Source organism: Calidris pugnax, unplaced genomic scaffold (genome assembly GCF_001431845.1).
Source record: "Calidris pugnax isolate Ruff unplaced genomic scaffold, ASM143184v1 scaffold41, whole genome shotgun sequence".
In the NCBI taxonomy this organism is placed as follows: domain Eukaryota; kingdom Metazoa; phylum Chordata; class Aves; order Charadriiformes; family Scolopacidae; genus Calidris; species Calidris pugnax.
Window position 1 is genome coordinate 2,209,202 of NW_015094509.1, and position 24,905 is coordinate 2,234,106.

The 24,905-nt window shown below is 44.5% G+C and overlaps 1 protein-coding gene across 2 annotated transcripts in view; it reads right to left on the minus strand.

Moving 5' to 3' along the window:
* Positions 1–3,588: 3,588 nt before the first annotated feature.
* The window catches only part of PAG1 (phosphoprotein membrane anchor with glycosphingolipid microdomains 1), a 127,031-nt gene continuing 105,714 nt past the window's right edge, over positions 3,589–24,905 (minus strand). For both annotated transcript variants that reach the window (XM_014965616.1, XM_014965617.1), the window contains 4 exons: positions 23,633–23,729; positions 20,361–20,956; positions 14,989–15,048; positions 3,589–12,688 (listed from right to left, as the gene is read on the minus strand). In XM_014965616.1, the coding sequence (XP_014821102.1) occupies positions 12,338–12,688; positions 14,989–15,048; positions 20,361–20,956; positions 23,633–23,729 (1,104 nt within the window). In that variant the 3' untranslated portion in view covers positions 3,589–12,337. The remainder of the gene's footprint in view (positions 12,689–14,988; positions 15,049–20,360; positions 20,957–23,632; positions 23,730–24,905) is intronic.

Consider the following 24,905-nt stretch of genomic DNA (forward strand, 5'->3'; position numbering starts at 1 on the left):
TAGGGAAATGAGCCAACAGGAACCTCATGAACTTCACCAAGAGGAAATGTGAAGCCTGGCTCCTAGAGAGGGACAACCCCAGGCACCAGTACATGCTGGGGGCTGCCCAGCTGTACAGCAGCTTTGGAGAAAAGGCATAGAGGGGTCCTGGTGGACATCAAGTTGAATGTGAGCCAGAAATTTGCTATTGCAAAGAAGGCAAACGGTAGCCAGGGCTGCACTGAGCAAAGTATTGCCAGCAGGTAGAGGTAGGTGATCCTTCCCCTCCACTCAGCAATAGTGAGGCTACACCTGGAGGGCTGGGTCCAGTTCTGGGCTCTCTGGTATGAGACAGACATGGACATACTGAGAGAGTCCAAGAAGAGACACAAAGATGAAGGCACTGTAGCCTCTGTCCTCTGAGGCAAGGCTGAGAGAGCTGGGACTGTTTAGCATGGAGAAGAGAAGGCTAAAGGGGGGGGGGTCTTATCAATGTCTATAAATCCCTGAAGGGAAGGTGCAAAGAAGACACAACCAGGCTCTTTTCACTGTTGCCCAGTGACAGGACCAGAGGCAATGGGCGCAAACTGAAACACAGGAGTTCCCTCTGAACATCAGGAAACAGTTTTTCACCGGGAGAGTGATCAAGCACTGGCACAGGTTGCCCAAGGAGGTTGTGGAGCCTCCATCCTTGGACTTACTCAGATGCCATGTGGACATGGTTCTGGGAAGCCTGTGCTGGGTGTCCTGTTTGGGGGGGTTGGACAAGATGACCCCCAGAGGGGGCTGGACCCTCTTCCAACCTCAACCATTCTGTAAATGCACTGTGGAAGGAATTGGGCTTACATGAACAACTGGGTATCTAGTATTTCCTTATGTTCTGGGTGCTTGAGTTTGTGACAAATTTTAATACAGGCCATTTTTGTATCAGTTCCTAGATATTTTAAGGACAAGCTACTGACAGCTCCCTTCTCCAGCCTCAGCCCTCTAACCCCAAAGCAGCACAACGCCGGTCCTGCTGCTGGCTTACGAGACTTGGTAAGACTCCACCACATGGAGCCACCGCTGGCTGTTCCCTTCATAGTCCATCCAGAATCACAGAATCTTCTAGGTTGGAAGGGACCTTAAAGATCATCTTGTCCAACCGTCAACCTAACTGACAAAAATAGACACCCACACAACAAACAAGGAGCATCATCACTAAACCAGACCTCCCAGCACTACATCAACCCGTCTTTTGAACACCTCCAGGGATGGTGCCTCAACCACCTCCCTGGGCAGCCCATTCCAATGGCTGGTAACCCTTTCCATGTAAAATTTTTTCCTGATATCCAGCCTGAACCTCCCCTGGCGCAACTTGAGGCCATTTCCTCTTGTCCTGTCGCCTGTGACTTGAGAGAAGAGACCGACCCCCACCTCTCTACACCCTCCTTTCAGGGAGTTGTAGAGAGCAATAAGGTCTCCCCTCAGCCTCCTCTTCTCCAGGCTGAACACCCCCAGCTCCCTCAGCCTCTCCTCATAAGACTTATGCTCCAGACCCCTCACCAGCTTTGTTGCCCTTCTGGCTTCTGGCTTCATTTTGCCTGGATCTTTTCTTGTTTGCACTTCGTTGCTGAAAATAAGCTGCAGGAAAGATAGGAAAAAAACCTCTGAATGCTAGTTTGAGTGCTAGCCTTGGAGGAGGTGGCTGGAGAAGGCTTGGCGCTCTGCGGTTTGATTTGAGGCACAAGCTCAGGGTCAGGTTTCTCTTTGAAGGCTCCCATCATTTCCTAGAAAAAATAATGAAGGAAAGCAACGACTTTTAGGATAATCTGGCTTTTTAGCTTAGCCAAACACTTACAGAATTTTATGGGGCAAAGGAAAAACACAACGCTAGCCTTAAAGTTTTGTCCTTGCCGAGTTTCAAAGGTTAACTACCTAAATGTAGAGCATGTATGTGCTTCTAAAAACAGGTCACAAAAAACTTTTACATGGTAGAAATTTTCCAACAGCCTGAATACACAGATTGCTACCGGATCTCCCTTAATTTTTCTTCATTTTGTGGCGAACCGCAATCCTTAATAATAATGATCCTTATTATTATCTTATATTATCCTAATAGTCTGTAATTACATTAACTGGTGATGGGATTTACATTCTTTTTCACATCTGTAGAAGTACAGAGCCATACTGCTTTGGTCAATAAACATTTTAGCTTTACTTTTTTTTTTTTTCAGAAGTATCTATCACAGCTCTAATATGGTTTCTGGCTCCACGACTTGCACGGGATCCCTGGTTTCTGCCTGAACTGGCACTTCTTGCTCTCGCCTACCGGTCCTTCCACAAAGGCTGCATGGAAATTAAAGTTGTGTGAGTTACATGAAGGGTCAATCTCATTTGTGTAATAACCAGCTGAGAAGAAGTAGTGATAAAGTATGTCATCAGCTGGAGGTGCGAGGGAGATCAGCCCTTCATGAGAGAGCACGTCACCACAATTTTGGGCTTTTGAAACAAATCTGTCAGATTTTCTACCAAGTAATGTCAAGCCACTCTTGAGCTCCGGCGCTTTCTAGTTCAATATAATATTATGCTCCATAAGCAGAGTGAACGGTGAGTCTTTGAGTGAAAACCTATATATTTGAGTGAAAAACCTAAAACCTTTTATCTTTCAGTTTTAAAATATACTTACATAGATTAAACATTAAGAGCCCCGACAGTGAACAGATACTACTTGTCTGTGCCAGCCTAACTTTCCAGCCTCCCAGCTCAGCATAACTAATCCAGGGCTGCACTGTGAATTTTCCAGGAACCTGTTTATCAGTAACTGCTTGGCATTGAATGGGTAAAGCTGCTCTTCTCTTATCTGTAATTAAAGATAACGAGGGGGAAGGTGCAATGCAAGTGGAATGCAAGTCCCAGCAGGTGAGGTGCCATTTCAGCCTCGTGCTGTAGTGTACAAAGAGGCCTTGCTCTGGTGGCATGCTTAAAACATTTCCAGCTGGTGGATTTACATCCAGAATCTGTTATGGATTCAGCTGTGGCCCTAATTCACCTGCCTCTCTAACATTTTGGGGTGTGCTCGAAGTATTTCTACACAAATTAGAGTCTCACCATTGACAGAGCAGGGCAGCAGGGAAACGTCTTTTAACAAAGAAAAAGGAATTGAATGTCATGGGAATTTTGGAAGATAATCCATAAGGCCCACAATTGCAGCCCTTTAAAAATGCTGAAAGCTGCACAACTTTCAAAGGCTTAAATCCAGTATTTTTACCTTCATTAACGGGCATAGTGCCGCTGTAGTCATGGGAGTCTCTGCTTTAGTCCAGAGACAACTTAAAATTGGTGCTGTTGTGTGCACGTTTGCATCTTGACAGGACTGTGGCTTTGGGAGGAATAAGGTGCTGTATAACACAAAGAAGACTTAATAGTTCTTGTCAGATAATGGAATCAGCACGAAATGCCTGGAACAAACAAAACGTGATCAAATAATGCAGATTTTAGGATCTGCAGGAGGAAGCGACTACAAGGACTGAGCAAAATATTTGTTAAGATAAATATAATTAATGTAATATAATATTATATAATATAAAGATGCACAGCTCACAAATAAAACAAAACCAAAAGACAATGCTTATTTGTTGTGTTTTATTCTGTCTGGCTATTGAATTTCAATCCAATGAATTTTGCCAGGATTTTGGAATTAAACTAATTTCATTGCAATGTAACATGTTTCCCATTTGACATCATTTACATGGATTTCCACTAAATTCAAAAGTTATTTGCAAATATATTAACCGAGAAAATGGCAGAGCCTCTTTTAAAAGCTTTCAGAGAATACAGTACAGAATCTTAAGATTTTTTTCTGCATATAAACAAGTAAATATTAGGATACTACTGTACATAAATAAAACCTGTATTTTATATTATTGACCTATGTTCTTACTTTTAGATAACTGCATCATATGTTTATGTAGCATTTTTCCCCTGAAATATTTACATAAAACTTTTCTACATTTACAGTAAATAACCATAATTACCTACTGTGCTTTCAGCAGCCAAAAGCTGAATTGGCTAGAAACATGGGATGAAGATTCTTGGAATAACGGTACGACTAAATTACATCAACTCATATTTACTGCTAGAAAACCTTGAGAGGAATTTCATGGCATTTACCAATTTGTAAAATGCAACGTGTCCAGGCCACGGGAGCCAAACCCAGGTCTAAGCCTCTCTCTTCAGAAGCTCACCCCAGTTTAAAGATGTTTTGTGGTTGTGTGTCCGTGACCGGAGGATCAAGTGGTTGTCGAGAAAACACGGTTTGTTGCCAGAACATTCTGTAAGAGAACACTGCTGGAAAACCATTTCGGTAATAAATATTTTTCCATTATAAAACAATGGATAAAATAAACGAAAGTGTCTGTAATTACAAGTATTTATCCACTATGTTCTAAGTATGCAGTGTTCCATATATAAAGCAATTTTACGCAGAAGCTCCTATAGCACCCAATTTAAAGGGACTCCTATTGAGGCATGGTTTTATAATAGCTAGTAGAGATAACTATCCATATACCAGACTATATTTTGTGGTTCCTATGGAAGTCCTGTAAATTCGCTAACAGAAAAGAAAGAAAATATATTTCACTGAAAAAACAAAGAAAAATACCTAGCACCAAAGCCAACTTCTTCTAAACTCATAGGGTCCAATCCTGCACCCTTGTCTCATGCAAATAATTCTATTTAAACAAAGTAATCCAGGCTTGTTTGTTTGTTTCTAAAAACCACCTGTGCAAGTCCAGAGCTACACATGGTACTTACATTAGTGCACCTCCATGTGTCAGTTTTGGGTTCATGACAGAACAAAACCATGTATTTAGAATTTATTTATTGATTTCATTTCTGTTGATACGGAGGGTTGGTAAAAGATCAGCAAACTGTGTCATGGTGGGGCAAAGAGGACGTGCCCCTGCCTCTTTGGGTACAGGGAATACTGAGAAGAATAAACAATTCCATCCATCTCCTGTGAGATTCTCATTAACGCATCCCGTAACTGTAACCTCTTCTACTTTAAAAATCCGTGGGATGGGTGAAGTGCAAATGAAATTTAACTATTGTTCCTTTTACCTTTCTCTTCCTAGCTGCTGCAGAAGACTATGCTTGTCTTGCCCCAACAGTAAATGCTCTTTTCTGGGTTTGCAGGTGAGTTCTCAACACACTTTCATCTAGAAAAATCTAGTCAGTCTGAGGAGACTGAGGAGAAGTGGCTCACATCCCCCTTTCTTTAAATTAAAGGGGTCAGGACTGTGAAGCAAAGGGCCATTCCTAAGTAGTCGTCATCACAGAGACAAGACAGGGCCTGCAGGAAGTCATGAAGGTGGTATGTGTGGAAACTCAGGAGCCACCAGAGTGATCTAGAAGCTCATTCAAAGACTTGTTTGCTGGTAGGATGTTCTAAGGAGGTTGGTTACATGACTGTTCTCAAATAGCCTCAAAGGTAAAGACCAAATTCCAGTGTCCTCAGACACGTGAGAAGGGAGGTTCTTGTGCTCTTCGGTGGTTTTTTAACTACTAAACATTGTACCAGTTCACCTCTTCGTACCTCTTTCCGCGTCAGTTGAGTGCTTTGCAAGCTACAGAACTTCTTGCCTTGAAAGAGAAAATGAAGCCATCCACAGAAGTCTGCCAGACAGGATGTGATTTCCCCAAAACATCTGACTTAAGTCCACGCTTCTGAATCTCCCTGGCACACTAAAAAGGTCCCGTTCAGAAGTGGTCCCATTCGCGTGAGGCAGTTTCTGTGCCCTCTGGACAGTTGCCGTATTTCATCAAGGACAAAAGAGATACTCAAGAGGGTGATGTCTGAACGTGGCGGGGAGGAGTTCCTTGAGTAAGAGGGTAGTCCAAATCCAACCTAGGCTGAAGGTTAAAATACGAGAGTCTCTTCATAGAAATGAGGAAGTCGAAACATCAACGCTGTCTTTTTTAAAGTTTAAAACCCCCTCCCCAATATTACCAGATGAAAAGGACAAGAGTTGGTAACATTGTCTTGTAGTGAACGGGAGGCATTCCCAAATCTCAAAAGAAGCATTTTGAAGTCAAGTGATACTTACATACTTTGTAAATCATCTAAGATCTTTGCATTATCATAAACTATAAGAAATAACATAGCTGCCCTCCAAACTGAACAACGAATCTTGTTTTATATTTTCTGTAACAAACACATGCTTGTTAAAATTAGACACTGAACTTGCGGAGACAGAAACTTTGTCAGATTGTGCTATTGTAACAATAAATGAACATCACAAATGAAAGCGAATCTTTAGGAACGTGTATGGCAAGAGAGTACCACAGAGAGGAGACAAGATGCTCTGCAGTAACAGTGAGCATCTTTTACATTTTCAGAAACATCTTTATTTTTAGGCACTTTGCTATCATGTTTGCAGCGACTGTCCCTCTGGCCAGTTTGAAACCGAACACCTCCAGAAATAAAACCTCACAGCTTGAAAAAAAACAAACCTAGAACTGTCAGTTTTATGTTACCTATAGACTGGGCCAATGGGTAGGGAATACAAAGATAATCCATGCATGTGCTGTGGAAATTGGGGTGCTGGAGTGAGCTCAGTGAGCAGCTCAGACCAAGTAGAGCATTAAATTGTTCTAGTGATTCTGTTACAACACCTGAGCTGGGTCATTGAGAGTTAATTAAATATATCTAAATTGTGTAGACCTTTGGATTACCCCTCAGTTACTTACAGGTCGGTCACTTGTAAGTAACTTAAAAGTAAGTGTTACCAACTAATCAATGAGATTCTTGTATTACAAATAAGCTTTCATCTTTCTGTTATCCACAGGAAAGGAGCAGTGTCTAGTGTGTGTGACAGCCTAATGCACTCCTGGGAAATTACCACATAGGCATTAATTTGTTTAATACTTTTGTTGTTCAATACTTTCGCAAGCCTGGGATCTTTCTTACTGACCCAACCAAAGGTAGGGGCGGTCCTTGAAGAAACGTAACCCTATGTTTTTATCCCTGTGATGGTCTATCCACAGCATTTATCTGTAGCATAATCTTCAACATAAGTTGCTAGCCAGCAAGAGAGAGAAAAATACTTTTTTGAAATTTTTTTTTTTTTTTTTTTTGAGGCTGAGATCTGCTCTGGTAATGTCTCCAACCATCACCATCCCAAAAGAGATGCTACAAATCAACTTCAGCACCAGGGTATGAAATCATATTAATAGCATTTATGCTTCCCTGCAGGAAGAGACCTGCCCTCGAAAGTTTCCAGCAGGCCACCACAGGAGAACCTGCCAGGCCCAGCATCTTTCTGCATTCTCCTGTTTTGCAGTAGGTTTCACACACCAAGTTACTTGTGAGAGACATAGCAGCCTCATTTGGGCATGTTCCAACCTACATAAGTAACCAGTCTGAAATAACTGGTAGCTTGCCAAACAGCAAAAGTCCCTCATTGGAGTGGGGCCCAAATTAAAACGTTGCAGAAACAGGTTTCTTACAGTCGTATTGCAAACAAATGTATATGCACAGTAGGACAGAGGACAAAATGTCCTTAGTCCTAGAGCTAGGCTCTTGGATGTTTCCAGTCCCACACTGCAGAGGTGAGAGCCGTGTCTGAGCTGCTTTCAAGCCAAGGCACTTGGCCTCAATGGCTGCTTTTGCCCACCCGTGGCCCACCCTAGGCTGGTTGTGCCTGATGACCCCATTCTGGTTGAGATGAACAAGAGGCAGGGCAGCACCGTCAGCCTCGCGCAGCCAGAGTAACACAGTTAACGCTGTTCTGGGCAGGAGACAACACTAGAGACATCACCCTGTGTCACAGCTTTACGCCTCAGCTTGCAGAAAGCACATTGAAACCATTTATCCAGCATCTTATAAAAGCACCGTTGAAAGTTTGAAAGCACCACACGTACAGAATTGTGACCAAGACAGCAGACAGGAGCTGTTCAGGGAGCCAAGAAGCTACGCAGCCCAGAGGAATCCCTGCAGGATGGATTCCCTGAAGGCACAGGAGATGAGGGCTTAGAGAGCAAGGCAGCTGGTCCTCAGCCAGTTGCTACTGTGAGGATGGTCCAGCTCTGGATGATCCATGAACAGTAATCCCCACACTTACTCATCCCTCACCTCATGAATCCTGCTACACGTAAGCAAGCCTGCAATTGCTATTAATAGAAAGACCGAAGCAACTAATTGTTCACAGCTGACATGGACAAAGACCACCACCTCCCTGAATGCTCACTGTTGAAAAACGTAGGTTCTTCAAAAGAAGACTGATAATTCTTATTGCAAAGCTTAGTCATCATAGCTACATTACTGGGCTTCTTAGAGAATGTTTGTGAGAGACTATTGCTATTGTAGGGCTACTTGAGGTCCAACACATTTAATGTGTCTCCATAAAGCTGTTTCCAACTTAGACAAGTAAATGTTGGGGTTGTCCCTTTGTACTTTTGAGTTAAACAAACACAGTATGGAAAAGAGTATGGAAGTACTAGCTACTTAGTAAAAAAGGCACTATAACTGATCTAACCATGGTAATAGGTGCTACAGAGACCTATAAAGAATCTATTTCTCTCTGTGACTGAGAAGGCAATTCTGCAGTCATCGTAGTAGAAAGGGGTGACTGGTTTATGTTTGGGGTTAGCACTGGTTTAGGTACATGGTGTGAACAACTCCTGGGGGAGACACGGGTACATGGAAGAGACGTCCAAACTGCATTTCCTATTTCTTCCTGTTCACAGAAGGAACTCAGAAAAGACCTTTTCACGAGTGCAGTTACACACTCATTACAGCTTGTCTTGGCCTTACTGTGGCAATTTGATGGGAGATCTTACCATAGAGTTGTGCCAAAAAGTGGAGGCAAAGAAATAGACTGTGAAGCTTCCCCAGAAAAGACCCCCAGGTAACGAATACTTCATTTTGGATGTTGACATTTTATTTGGGGATATGGTGAAAGAGGAAAAAGTAGCAATGGAGAGGCAAGCAGAAGAGACTCCTTTTTGTTTACAGTCGGATTAATCTATCCTGTGTATTAGTGAAAAGGATGCATTGGCACCAGCCAGAAAGGAACAGCTCTTACTTCTGGGAAGAGGGAACTAAACAGAAGCTTGATTTTTTGTCAAGAGATGTAATTATTCACTTAAGAACCTTGGACTGAATTCTAAAACATTTTTCTTTAGCATCAGACTATATAAGGGAGATTGTAGGGGAGTTACGGGCTCCGCCATGCATCCTTGTTCGGGAGAGTAATTCCTTTTTGGAGCTCTCAGGAGCCCAACGTGCAGGGGTCTCAGTGGCTGAGGGGGCACGCATCCCACAAGCAGCAATCCAAACTCTGAGCTCCTTCCCCACCAGGCTGAGGGTCTGGTGGACAACGGAAAGGTTGTGACCAGTCCGAGAGTCATTTAACCAGGCAGGAATGTGCCAGCACTACAGGACTGCAGACACAGTACCAGCTCCTGGTACAAGGCTGTGTAAGGCAGGTTAAAAATAGAAACAAAATTAAAATAAGAGGGGATTTCGCTGTGGAAAAGGGGTTTCTGGGGGTCTCAAGGAGCAGCTGTCGGAACATGGTCAAAAATGGAAGGAAGGAGCTGAGTCTTGTCCCTTCCTCCAAACCAACACTCCTGATCCTGCTCTGGAAGACTGTAAAGAGCCACCCAACAGCCCTCCTTCCTTTGACTTGCTGATCGTGGTGGGGGCACTTCAGAGTGATGTTTGATTTTCTTCTTTTTCACCTTAAAATTTTACTATCAAGAGCTCAGTGTTATTCTTTGCTATTGTTAACTGGCATTTTCTCTTATCTTTAAACTAGTCTTGAAATCGAATCTGATGAACCTGAAAAACCTCATGGTGCTACTGTTTCTCCAGAAGTGGCCATCCATATGAGTAAGACAATCCATAAGGGATAAATACATCTTAAGACGTATTTGGGAGTTTCAGGAGTTGAGGTATGCCTGCCACTGAGTTGCAGGAGCCAGACTAAGGACTACATTTATGAACCTGCACCCCTGAGCAAGGAACAGACAGCAGAAAACATGGTTAAAGACTTTAGAAATTCTCCAGACTTAGCACAACAGATCTTCTGAAACATGGTGCATCTTATCTTTGGCGTTAAACAGCGGGAAGTAACAGGAGAGAACACACAAAGGTGAACCTAATGAATTCACATTCAAGGGAAGAGAAAGAGAAACTTTTTTTGAGGGAAGAACTCCAGAAAGGAAGACTGAAGTCAGCTTTAACAAGTGCCACAATGAAGTGGAAGCAAAGGGTTTGCCGCGGCTGTGGAAGCGTGGCAGCACAGTCAAGAACAAGACAGATCTAGACCAGTCTGAACGGCTTCTCCTCAAAGGAAGAGAGTCCCAGCTCAAGCACGGGGCACTATCCATCACACAAGGTCAAGGTCCATGAAGTCTGGGTCGCCGTGCGGGCAGAGTTTGACTGTACACGGGCACTGCTCCTCAGAGCTGTACGACTTACGGGCGAAGCCCATCAATCAGTACACTTCTTTCCATTACAAAGTTATTTCCAATAAATGTGCATAACCAGATCTGTGTTGGCTCTTCATAACACTGAGTGCTGGCCAGTGATCTAAGAAGGACCCAGTCTGGTAAATGGATGGTTGGTCCTGGACCCAGTACCAGCTGAGCTGAAACTAAACCTCTTTTGGCTACTACGGCGTAAGACGACCTCGGTTTATGTACTGTTTATTTAAAATTAAAAATAAACTGCTCTTCAAGCACATGCCAGATACCATGTATGTGAATGTATTTGACCGTCACCAAGTTTGGACTATAATTTATATTTGTGTCCAAATTACATGTGTATCCTTATATACATGTGTACAAACACACATCACACCATGCCAGTTCTCTTCTGTCGGACTGTTCCTGTACTGTTGTACCAGTTATTGTGCTATTCTTGAGGAAAACAAAAGTATCAACCCAGTACCTACTTATTTCATCCAAGCACTGTTCTGTTTTTAATAGTTACAGAATAACTTGGTATCTTTGAAAAACCAGGGGTTTTCAAACTGCTTTTCAGAGCCCCAAGAAGTTCTTGGTCACCCTTCTGCTCCTTTTAGCAGAGGAACAAGGAGGACCAGTGGCAATCCTAGACTAAATCCCACTGTCTCTTCTCCCTCTTTTTTGCCCTTTGGCAGTGTTCTTTTACATAGACTCTACTATTTTGAGCTTAAAAAAAAGCAAGGCATACTCCACATCCCTGCTCAAGAAGACCAAAAAAACCCCAAACCCACAAACTAATTGTTCATTTACGTACTTCTGAAATAGGAAAAAAATTTAAAGGAAAGCCAAATAAAGCCCAAAGAAAGAATGGGATTCCTGCTGTTACATAAAACTGTAAGTTAATCTACAAAAACTCTGAAGATGAAAAATGTGTTGTAAAAATAAAAAATATCATCCACTCAACACAGTACACAAATTTTCCTATATAATAAACTAGACAAACATATTAAAATATTTGAAGTTTTAAAAAAAGGGAAAATGCTTCCAAAAATGACTCAACACCACTAAGGTTAGACTAAACATCAGGCCAATGCATTCGTTTGCACAACTTTTTGCAACGTGACGATTGTCTGGGGTGTGTACGTGAAGGTGTAGGTGTGCACATGGGGATGCAAGAATGCTGAGGGTGTCACTTTGCCATTTTAGAGTTGGTATTTCACAAATAATCGAACAAAAAAAATCTACAAATACCAGAACACATCTCAAATATTGCAAGTCACATTCTACAGCCCTTGACATTAAAAAAAAAAACAACAAAAAAAAGCTGACAGAATTAATTCAAGTACATTTGGAGTAGGTCCCTCGTGAAGTTCTTTTTGTTTGTACTTTAATTGCAGTGAATGTGGGCAGAGCTCCTCAGCAGACAGACTCAAGCGTGCCTTCCCCAGCCCTGCAAAGGACTCTGAGTTGAGGTACGCTGATCCCTCAGGTGCTCGACGCTGGGGGGGCCCAAACTCGAATGAAAAAAAAAGATGCTTGAAAACCACTTTGAAGCAAATGACATAAAATAATCTCTCAATATGAAAAGCTATCTTTGTGTAAAGGCAGTCTTTTTGGTATGTATTCCTATCGGGAGGACAAGCATGGCACTCCTTCCCAGCTTCTTGGGAGTGGACAATGAAGAAGCCTTTCCGTTGTCCTGGTGGTCCTTCTGACCTGACGTACCCTTTCCCGTGAGCCTCCCCCTGCCCTCCGGAATAACCCAGCGGGTATCACACTAATAAATACGCCTCTGCTTCACAACTTCTGTTCTCAGCTTTGTTCCTCAAAAGGAGAAGCGCTTCCTTCTCCGTGTTTCGCATTTTCCTTTGAAAACACCAGCAGAGAGATCTGCCGGCCGGAGCGGTTAAAGTCTGGTGAACTCCCTGTGGTGCTGCAAGTCCCCTATGCTCTCATAGTCACTCTCTCCTGAAAGAGCAGTGTGGTTTGTATTAGGCACAGACAAGGTCCTGTCTTCTTCTTGGCTGATAGACTGGATAGCTTCATAGTCAGGCTCCAGCTCCCCGTTGGGTCTGTCGGCTGACTGAGGCACAGTGGTAGCATTTAGGGTGTTTTCAAAGTCCTTCACGCTTGCGTAGAGGCCACTGCAGACTGACGGGGACCTCTGCGACGCAATCTCCTGAATACAGGTGTAAGGAGAATCCAGTGCCTTCGTGGCCTGTCCCGGCTTACTCACCGATGAGTACATGGCTGAGATCTAGGAAAAGGAGACACCTACTGAGTATTTAAGCAAGGCATAAAGCTGGTGTGCCCGTTTGTACCACAAGGATGCTGGTTACTTAAGAAAAGACAGGATCTTCTAATAAAAACATAGCCTTTTTTGCACATAAAAAAGCATTTCTTACAAATACTTTCTTTTCTGACGTGCATTTACAAACTGATTTTCCTTCAAAAAAAGAATGCTTTATGAAAGAAGTTTATAAACGTAAAAATTCTTTGAACATAGATCCCCTGCAGGCAAATTAGACCCATGACAGAAGGGAATGGCTTTGTAAGCAGGAGATCTTACAAGTTTTACTACGGTCCTGGAGCCAGCTTGGGCTCCATGGGGAGGCAGGTGTCACAGGGATGATCAGGTTTAGCTGCTGTAACATCGGAGAAGGATGCTGTTTGATCCTTTGGCTTTTTTTAAATTATTGTTATTTTTAATGGTAGTGGCTACTTTTCTGCTTTCAGATACATCCCAATAGGAGAGTAGTTATTTGTTGTATTTATAGGCAGGACCAAAGAGGCACCAAGCCATGTGCAGAGAAGATTAAAAATCAGGAATTACCCACGCCAGAAAATAGCAAACAGTCAGTGCCCATCCTGATACACGAGGCCTGTTCTGTTGACTAAACTCTCCCTGCAGAGAGGAGCTGCATCTTAGTCTCGGTGTATCAGAATTTAAGACTTCAGATTGAAACCTCTTAGCTACTATAAACACAAAGAGGGAGCCAGAGCTTCCCTCCTAGCTCTAAAAATCCCCTCTGAGTAAGTGGTATGCTTGAGCAAGCGTGCAAAGGTGGCCCTTAATGAAGAGGTGAAGGAGAAGCTGCTATCCACACATGTCCCTCCGCTCCCGCTTCCTGGGACTGATGCGTAGCTCTTCTGTTACATTAAAGCCTTTCCCAAGGATGCAAGGCCACTCTGGATTTGTATCATAGAATCACAGAATCACATGGGGTTGGCAGGGACCTCTGGAGATCATCTAGTCCAAACCCCCCACCGGAGTGGGTCTACGTAGAGCAGGTTCCACAGGATCTTGTCCAGGTGGTTTTTGAATGTCTCCAGAGAAGGAGACTCCACCACCTCCCTGGGCAGCCTGTTCCAGTGCTCTACCATGCTCACAGTAAAGTTCCTCCTCATGATTAGGTGGAACTTCTTATACTCAAGTTAGTGCCCATTTCCTCTTGTCCTGTCCCTGGGCACCACTGAGAAAAGACCAGCCTCACCTTCCTGACTCCCTCCCTTTAAGTATTTATAAGCATTGATCAGATTCCTCCTCAGCCTTCTCTTCTCTAGACTAAAAAGACCCAAGTTCCTCAGCCTCTCTTCATAAGAGAGATGCTCCCGGCCCTTAATCATCTCTGTGGCCCTTTGCTGTCCCCTCTCCAGCAGTTCCCTGTCCTTCTGGAACTGGGGAGCCCAGAACTGGACACAGTATTCCAGATGGGGCCAATCAATCCAATTAAAATAGTAGATGGGCACGAAAATGTCCGTTACCATTAAGCAACAATGACTGATGGAGATGAACCACATTGCTTCTCTTCATTCTTAGTTGGTTGCTTTTTGGATATTTTTTTTTCAATAAAGAGAGACATCCAGTTGTAGATGGCAATGCTACTTACTTTGTCCTGATTTCAGCCAACCAACTGGCATTAGATTACAGGAACCCAGTTCAAGAATCAATTTATTCATTAATGACTGGGAGCCCTTTGCCCAGCAGAAAGCATTAGCGCACTCTGCTCATTGCCAACTTTGTGCTTGCTTTTGTGTCCGGAGAATGTATTTCTAAATTGCACACCCGTACTGCAGATAATCACAAGCAACCTTATTTCTGTTTAACTTTTCCGTCTGTGTTTTAATCACCTTGATTTATTTGAGTAACAGACATTTTAATGCTCTAACACTTTTATTGTGCTTCCATTTGTTTCCCAGAGCCCCAAACACTTCGTTGCACAGGGAAGGTGCAGGATGTTTCAAACGACTGCTGATTATTATTCTTAATATCTTGTCAAATCAAGAGGTTGTCCTAACGATCAGCTATTTGTGGCCTCCTGTTATTTTCTGACACCATTTTTTAACCTATTGGCCTGATACAGCTATGTGCTGGGGTACCTCTGATTTTAGGAATGTGGCAGCCACAAACTCTGTGCGGAGAAACTTCGGCTTTCATTTTCCCTTCAGACAAATGTCACCTTTCTTAGATCCTGCTTAATCATGCACAGCTTATGCTAATTTCTGCCCGAAAAAAAGGTCTCTGGTTAGTTATTGAATTTCATGCAAGAAACCTACCTCATCTTCTGTAAGAGACGGATCTTCCTCTCGAGACTTGTAAGACATTGAACTAAGCCTCTGTAAAAAAGAAAAGAATGAAAGAAAAAAAAAGGCTCAGCCAACAGCGTGAAACCTGGAATAAAACCCTCCCATTACAACCAATACAATATATTTTATGGTCATTTGCTTACTAGTTCCATTTTACGTAGCCAATATCCCTAATATCCAGAGAGATCTCTGGAGATAACAGCCCTGAGGTTAGTAGAGCTTTTTAATGTATCTGCTCTTGTCCTGACCTGAAAAGGGTAAAAATAATGTAGTGGTTAAAACAAATTCTGCCCCACTGTACTCTTGCCTTTTCGCTTCTACTTAAGCAAGAAAGAGTCTCCAAAGGCTTTTGAACAATTAAGGGTTATCAGGCATTGGAAAGGGTTCTCAGGCCTTGGAATGGGCTGCCCAGGGAGGTGGTTGAGGCCCCATCCCTGGAGGTGTTCAAAAGACGGGTTGATGTAGTGCTGGGAGGTCTGGTTTAGTGATGATGCTTCTTGTTTGTTGTGCGGGTGTCTATTTTTGTCAGTTAGGTTGACAGTTGGACAAGATGATCTTTAAGGTCCCTTCCAACCTAGAAGATTCTGTGATTCTGTGATTCTGTAATTAAAAGTCAGCTGTTGTGACACACTAGTTGGCCTTCCATGTGATTTTCAGATATGCTTTTAGATGACAAAAGAATAACACCCAACTGGCACCTTCCTGGTGATTGTTACCCTTCATTCAGTGGGTCCTGGAAGTGCTGAAAGGGAGATGATGACATGTTCTCCTCCTCCACAAACTGCAGTGGCTGTACAGAGGTGCAGAGCTGCCCAGACCACTGCTCAGACCACAAACACAGGAAAGACCTGCTGCAACCCACCCTGAGATGGGCAGCTCAACCCTCAAAGCATCCCTCTGGATCCAGTTCACATGGCAAGGTTACTAAAGGATGGAGGGCTTGGTTTGGTATCGAGTCCAACTTCAAGCACGTAAAGCATCATGTAGAAATTAGGTCACGAAACACTGGGGGAGAAGCAATTTGCTCTTATGAAAAATATCTTAGGACCCTTACGGAAACAAAGACCCTGGCTGCCTCACAGCAGCTGTGAGACCTGGACAGGCTGGAGACCTGGGCAGAGAGGAACCTGATGAACTTCCAATAAAGGCAAGTGTCAGGTGCTGTACCTGGGAAGAAATAACCCCATGGACCAGGACAGGTTGGGGCTGACCTGCTGGAGAGCAGCTCTGAGGAGAAAGACCTGGGAGTCCTGGTGGACAACAGGATGGCCATGAGCCAGCAATGGGCCCTGGTGGCCAAGAAGGCCAACGGCATCCTGGGGGGCATCAGGAAGAGTGTGAGCAGCAGGTGGAGGGAGGTCATCCTGCCCCTCTGCTCTGCCCTGGGGAGGCCTCATCTGGAGCACTGGGACCAGTTCTGGGCTCCCCAGTTCCAGAAGGACAGGGAACTGCTGGAGACGGGACAGCAGAGGGCTACAGAGATGATGAGGGGCCTGGAGCATCTCCCTTACAAAGAGAGGCTGAAGGACTTGGGTCTTTTTAGTCTGGAGAAGAGAAGGCTGAGGGGGGCTCTGATCAACACCTATAAATACTTAAAGGGAGGGTGTCAAGAGGACAGGGCTGGTCTTTTTTCAGTGGTGCCCAGGGACAGGACAAGAGGAAATGGGCACTAACTTGAATAGAAGAAGTTGCACCTAAACATGAGGAGGAACTTCTTCACTTTGAGGGTGGCAGAGCCCTGGCAGAGGCTGGCCAGGGAGGTGGTGGAGTCTCCTTCTCTGGAGACATTCAAACGTGCCTGGACACATTCCTGTGGGACCTGCTCTGGGTGGCTCTGCTCTGGCAGGGGGTTGGACTGGATGGTCTCCAGAGGTCCCTTCCAACGTCATGTGATTCTGTGATTGTATGATTCCCCCCACCCTGGGGCGAGAAGGCTTTGCTGGACTCCTGCTCTGCAGTGATTCAGAGGGAACCTCCCAGCACTGTTTGTAATGAGCCATATTTTGGAGTTTAATGCAAATTCTCCATCTACAGTAATTCAGACCTCCTCCAGTGCAGATCAAGGTGGACCAGTAGAGCTATTTTTAGAACAGTCAACCAAATATCGCTTCTAGGCACATACTAGACACACAAGAATTTTTTTGTTTTTCCACGGAGCCTCATTGCAACAGTTTTTCTCCTATTTCTGTTTTTCTTGGTATTTTTACTTCTGGTAAATACCAAGCTTCAAACCCCTAGGGCACATCTGATGAAGACTCTGACCCAAAGCACACTGAAGTCTGCTCACTGCTCCCAGGGGGCTTCTCTCACACCTAACAGCCCCCTTGCTTCTTTCTCACCCTCTAGAGAATGAGCTCTTAAACCCATGGTTTGTTTACTTATTAAAAAAAAAAAAAAAGAGAAGCCCAAACATATTTTGGCCCTTTATAAGGTCTTTAGATCTGCTTCTTTGGATCTGCTTCACTATACCAGCTCAGTTTAAGTCTTTCTTATTTGTGGGATATTTTTTCTCTTGAATAAGTTATTAATTTCATCCTCACACATTAAAACAAACACATGCTTGCAAAATTCTTCAGTGAAGTTATTTTCTGTCATCAGTGTGCCCATAAGCACCACGTGTCAGGACCCTTCTACAGTTTCCCACTCAAGTATTGACAAATACCCCAGGGTGTTCTTGTTTCCCTGGGACCCAGCTTGCTTGCTTCTAAATGTGAAACCCGTGACACATGAATTTTGAAGGATATTGTCATCTTGAAAACTGAAAAAAATACTTGCTCCTAAACATTTCATACCTAGCATTATTATAAATTATGGTCAAAATCTCAACAACAGCAAAACACCCAGCATGTGTCCCCATTTGCCTTCCACTTTTGTTCCTCGATAGCACTTGATTTGTGGTTCTTTGGCTCAGCTGCTGCTCCTGACTCGGGCACCAGAACAAGATGACCATTCTCCTCTGGTGCATTTATAAGAGATTCTTTGCTCATCCTCAGCCTGCCCAAGTTTGAAACCAGATGGCAGCAGCCAAATGTACACACAGAGAGCATTTCTTCCACTGCTCACTCTGGAAAGACCTGGATGAAAAAGGGGATCCATGCTTCCTTTTTTTTTAATTAAAAAGGAAGAGCTGAAGAAAAACTATTCTGCCTCTCCAATTTTATGAAAAGAACCATGCCCAAGTGTTATTAACAATGTCTTTCTTCACAAAAATCTTCCAAAGGATTTAGATGGGTCACGGCCAATAACCAATTTAGATAATTAACTTTTACCCGTTTATTGCATGTCTGGCTCTTGAAAGGATCCTTTACCCTTTTCATGCTGTTATACACTAGAACTGTCTCTGGCTTGGTCCACCCAGCCCTCTCCCAAACGAGTGTGCTTCAGGAACTGGCATGGGCAATGGGGACCATCCTGGCCAGCATCTTCTACAGGGTGAGGCTGAAACATCCTGGACACAATCTGTTCTCTCTCTCTTGGCAGGTACGAGCTGCCTCCCCGCCTGTCCCTTCTTTGTGCTCTACTAAAGCAAAGCCTAATTGTAGCCAGAGAGACCTGGCGTGACTTACACCCAACTTCTCTTCATCGGGGTCAGGGCAGAGGGTTGAAAAGTTTGGGGTAGGGATGTCATGTTAAGCAAGGCAGCTAAATAGCCTCACAAGAGAGGAAGCAAAAAAGAATCAGTTTAACTGAAAGAGTTATCAATGTAACATACATTTCCATAAACATCTTGGGTTTGCTTGCCACATCAGAGAAAACAGGCATTGCTCTGCATTGTTTGACGCAACAAAATAGAGGGGGAAATTATCATCATCACAACAGAAAAACAACCCTGCCACCACCTCCCCACACAACGCCAACAATAATGACATTTATATATTCCATCAATTACCATTTCCAACTCTGCTGCAGCTGTAGCTCTCAAGGACAGGACAGGCACATGCTTCCATGCATAATGCATGTACCTAACAGCGAACGCGGGAGTGATCTGATGCTGCCCAAGCTTTAACTCAGGATGGCTTTAGCTCTGAATAAATTTTAATTAGACAAACACCTTTTTTTTTTTTTTTTTTTTTTTTTTTTTTTTTTTTTTTTTTTTTTTTTTTTTTTTTTTTTTTTTTTTTTTTTTTCCTAGCACTTCGGGGACTGCATGTGTCATCTCTTGATTAATCCTTCAAAACCTGAACCGTTATAATCAATTCCCACTCCTTGCAGTTACTGACACTCTATACACGGTGTACTGGGGAGCTACAGAGCAGCAAATGCTCTTCCTTTGTATCGGTGCCCAGGAAATACAATGATTTTCTGCAAGTCCTTTCACACCTGGTAGGAAAAATGTCACTGTTATGGAAAGCTGTTTTCTCTAAAAGTTTAATTAGAAATTACATATGGCCTGAATTTGGGCAGGGGGAGTGTTGGTGGATTGTTGTTGACAATCACATCTTCGCATTTTACTTAACGAGCTCATTATTTGTAAAAATGTGCTCTGAAGAGTCTAGATAAAAAAAAATTTATCTAGTTCTGAAAAATGCAAACCCAACAGTTTATGAAAAGTCTGTGCAATGACATGGAAGCATCCTTAAAATTAATTCTGGTGAAATACTAAAAATGGGAAAATAACTTGTTGATAATGTCATCACGCGATTTTTCAAGGAGCTCACCACTACCTTGTCCCTGGGCTGGAGAAAGAATAAGCTGCTGACAAAACAGCACTTTGGCCATGATGTCAGCAGGTAGAGATTCATTACTCTGTTTACATGTGACAGACAGAATCTGACAAATATGAAAGCCCACAGTTACAACCCCTCTCTCTTTCTGTCCCTCTCTCCTACAATGAGAAATGATGAGTGGCTTTGAGCAGATGCCTTAGCACTTGCACAGCTAAATCAAGGTGGCCCAGCAAAGGAGGCACATCTAGAGTTAGGACATCCACCAAGAATGGCCTCTTTTCCTTTTTGTAAATTGAGGTTTCATTAGAAAAAAAAACCAAGGGGGGAATTCCAAACAAGATACAGATGCTGACAGAGATACTGGACCCCTCTTGCAATAGCTCCCACAAGGATCATACCGCTCAGCAAAGCAGCAGAGGCCTCATGTGCAATTTCTGGATAGAATCTGGGGAAAGCCTTATGAAGTGCACGCTGCAGCCATCCGAAATATAGGCTGCAATAGAATGAGTACATGCCTATAAGGCAAAGACTATAATGTACATTTTCATATTTCCATATTTTTCAGTTTTGTATCACCTTGAGTATTTGATGGGTTCTTGGGGTATTTTTGTTATTAAAGAAAAAGTCCTCTCACCTCTCTCTCTATCATTATTTGGCTGTTTGACAAGTATTTACCTTCTCTGGTTTACTTGCTCCTTCCGTCACTTCTTCTTCCACTTCTTTTTCTTGCACATTCTCATTTTCATCAAGAAGTTTCATGGGTACCGGAGGGGGAAGTTCATCCTCTACATCTGGTGTGTTGTCAAGAGGGCTTTCTGAATTAGCACTTTGGCGACTTTTTTTATTTCGGTCAACAGATGCATATTCTGCTGATTCAATTCTGCAGTCAGGAATCTGATTCTGACCTTCAGCAACCATCAGCAAAGCCTTTGATTTGCTGTTACAGCTCCCTTCCACGCTGGCTACTGTCCCAACATCTTTAATTTCCTTCACAGTTTCATACAAGCAGTCTTCAACGATGTTCTCCTGAGAGGAGCTGTCTTTCAAGACTTCGTAAGGCCCTTCCATTCCCAGACTTTGATCATTTTCTGCATTTCTAGCTGAGATGATGGTTTCCATGGTGGTGTTAGGGGGAATACTGGGTAGTTCCCGGCTCTGGTGACATTTGATAGGCTTTCCAAGACTATCCTGTGGATCTAGCAGATCTGAGACAGATGTCTGTACTTCCTCGTAAGGCTGGATACAGGCAGTTGTGCTGTCCTCTGAGAGTACTAGAGAAAATTATGAAGAAGCATTTAAAACAAATGCATAACTATAGTGATCATCACGCTTTTCCTTTATCAAAAGGTTTCAGTTACAGACATTTCTGCACTCCATTGTTAAAATACCTTTCTCACAACATCTTAAATACTCTGTGCACCCCCAAGTCACATTATATAGCAACACCATTCACAGTAAGAACACGGGACGGGCCGGCAGGTGCAGGTGTGCATGGATGTTCAACTGTACTTGGTTATAGAATCATAGAATCACAGAATCACAGGGGGTTGGAAGGGACCTCTGAAGATCATCAAGTCCAACCCCACCACCGGAGTGGGTCTACCTAGAGCAGGTTGAACAGGATCTTGTCCAGGTGGTTTTCGAATGTCTCCAGAGAAGGAGACTCCACCACCTCCCTGGGCAGCCTCTTCCAGTGCTCTACCACTCTCACAGTAAAGAAGTTCCTCCTCATGATTAGGTGGAACTTCTTATGTTCAAGTTAGTGCCCATTTCCTCTTGTCCTGTCCCTGGGCACCACTGAAAAAAGACCGGCCCCATCCTCCTGACTCCCTCCCTTTAAGTATTTATAAACATTGATCACATCCCCCCTCAGCCTTCTCTTCTCTAGACTAAAAAGACCCAAATTCCTTAGCCTCTCTTCATAAGAGAGATGCTCCAGGCCCTTAACCATCTTTGTGATATATAACTTATACTGAATGCTTACAGGTAGGGAATGCTGGTGGGGGGCCTCAGACCTTCAAAAAAAAGCCTTGTTAGTTTTTCCACTTCTCTGTCCTTTGGAATCAAAAAGGAGAGCGGTTCTTGCTTCGTCCCTACCCAGCCCTCATCTTGTTTAACGTGCTGGCCTCACCGCACGCTGCACCAGAAGCTCCTCACCGGGAGGCTGTGCCGTACTCCTCTTAGTCTCACAGCACATAATGTAGGCTGACAACCTACTAAAGAGCCAGCCATATGCACAAAAGAGAAGGCTAGACTTCAGAAAGTAGCGTTAGGCAGAACGTGCTATTTTCAGGCCTGGGAACGGGTTGCGTATCACCGGCTCTAGAGGGTATCAGGGACTGAAAGCTATGGGACTTCTCATCCTAACAGTGCACACGTATGACATTTGCCTGGGATGTCTACACGGGCACATACAAGCACGTTTCAGGTAGGATATGGTATGTAACTTTACGTGACACTACTAGTTCTTTGAAAAAATCACTTCTGAGTAGCTTTACTTTTCTCAGTAACAGCTCCTATGATGCTCTCTCAGCAAAATCAACCCATTCTTCTATTTTCTTCAGTGGGTTTGACACGATGACACAAAGTGTTGCCAAAGCAATCAGCCACTTGATGGTGCTGCTTCAACAGCCCTGCCCCTGTTCAAGAGGCTTGCAGAAAGAGCGAGGCAAAGAACTATTAGCAAAAAGAATGCATAAGGTATAAATAAGAAATTAAAGCACATCGGTTCCTGCTATTTGGAAGGGCTGTGTAAGCGGAGTAGTATCAGTCTGAACACTGTCTGCTGGTTGACAGCATGCCTTTTGGTAGAAGCTTTGACTGCCCAGGTGGTGACCCATAGCAAAGAGAAACCCTTCCCTTCTGCAGGGCTTTGCCCATCGAGTCTCCCCGGGAGCCACACACCTACATGCGCAACGAGCCCATGGACGGGAGCAGCCTTTACCTGCCAAATCAAAGTTTAAAAATTCCTTTGGATACTTGTCTCTGAGGGGTAAAGACTGAAGAGCTCAGCCTCTGGCTGTGCAGTGAGATGAGGAGGCAGGGGACGAGGAGCACAGCCCATGGTGTCGGTGCCTGGTGTGGATACAACAGTTGGCTCCCAGCAGCTCCAAGCTGAGCTTATTTTTAGGTGCAGCTGAGTAAAATATTTTTCAGGGATACTTCCCTGTGAATCATTTTAAGCGTTCAGCAAAGCAAAGACTCAGGAAAAAAAAAGAAGCTCACTTATGTTGCCTGTTTTCTAAAATACAAAAATACAAGCGATAGCCTTGCACAGCACGGGACTGCGATCCAAAGAGGTAGTCCTTGGAGGAGGAACTGAAATATTTCTACAGCCTCCAGGAGTGTAGCTCCGAGCTTCAGCTGCATCTTCTGGTCACGTCTCAACTCTGTAGCTGGCTGAGATGAGGGAATGCCACAGTCTTTGCCTGATGGCCTGGTCAATCTGCAGATGTAGCTTAGTGGCCCAGAGGAGGACCTTAGCACCTTCCTAGTGCTGGCTGGTGGGAAGGACCAAGGGTGGCTGGTGGGAAGGACCAGGGGTGGCTGGTGGGAAGGACCAGGGGTGGATGGTGGGAAGAAGCCAGGGTGTAGGGCTGTGCCAAAGCATGACAGAGAAGTGGAGATAAAGCCTAAAATGCCAGCATATCCATGGGATGGGCTACTGACTGCCCAGCCAGGCAAACATGCTCGCTGTATTTTTTAACTTAATAAATATTATTAGGTTTTGTGTGAATTATGTCCTGTGGAAAGAGGACTGAGTGCCCTCCTGAGGTGAGCAGAGGGAAACGCAGGGTATTCAGACTAATGGTGCAACTGTGAGCTCGGAAAGCCAACGGCTGGAAATTTAAGACCTGAGGGACCACCAGTGTGCCCCTAAGGTGGGATCTGTGAGCAAGGGGACGGTGCTGCTGGTTGTCCCCCCCGGCAAGGGCTGCACTGCTCACCCTCGCCGTTGCTGAGTGCCCCGTTCTGGTCGCTGCTCGGAGGGGGCTCTGTAGCTGAACTTGTGATCGAGTGGCTGAACACCTCCTTGTCGGAAGGCTGCAACACAAATTAGTGAGATCTAATCACCATTGGATCAGAATAACCGGTCTCATCAATAGATACGTGATGGATTTCATTCTGCTCTTGGGAGACTCACAGGTATTACTGGCAGGAGAGCCACAGAATCATAGGTTGCCTAGGTTGGAAGACACCTTCTGGAACATCTAGTCCAACCATCAACCTAATTCTGATAAAAACCATCACTAAACCATGTCTCTAAGCACTACGTCAACCTGTCTTTTAAATCCTTCCAGGGATGGTGCCTCAACCCCTTCCCTGGGCAGTCCATTCCAAGGCTTAAGAACCCTTTCAGTGTCAAAATTTTTCCTAATATCCAATGAAAGCCTCCCCTGGTGCAACTTGAGGCCATTTTCTCTTGTCCCATGGCCTGTTCTTTGGGAGAAGAGACCAACCCCCCCTGGCTACACCCTCCTTTCAGGGAGTTGTAGAGAGCGAGGTCTCCCCTCAGCCTCCTCTCCTCCAGACTGAACACCCCCAGCTCCCTCAGCTGCTCTTCGTAAGACTTGTTCTTCAGACCCCTCCCCAGCTTGGTGGCTCTCCTCTGGACCCGCTCCAGCCCCTCAATGTCCTTCTTGTGGTGAGGGGCCCAGAACTGAACCCAGCCCTGGAGGTGAGGCCTCACCAGTGCCCAGGACAGGGGGACCATCACCTCCTGAGTCCTACTCCCCACGCTGTTCCTGACACAGGCCAGGATGCTGGTGGCCTTCTTGGCCACCTGGGCACACTGCTGGCTCCTGTTCAGCCGGTGTCCACCAACACCCCCAGGTCCTTTTCTGCCAGGCAGCTCCAGCCACTCTGCCCCCAGCCTGGAGCGCTGCAGGGGGTTGGTGGGACCCAAGGGCAGGACCCGGCACTTGGCCTTGTTGAACCTCATCCCATTGGCCTCGGCCCATCCATCCAGCCTGTCCAGATCCCTCTGCAAAGCCTCTCTACCCTCCAGCAGATCAATGCTCCCACCCAGCTTGGTGTCATCTGCAAACTGACTGAGGGTGCACTCAATCCCCTCGTCCAGATCATTTATAAAGATGTTGAAGAGAACTGGCCCCAGTACCAAGCCCTGTGGGACACCACTCGTGACCGGCCACCAACTGGATTTGACTCCATTCCCCACCACTCTCTGGGCCTGGCCTCCAGCCAGTTTTTAACCAAGAG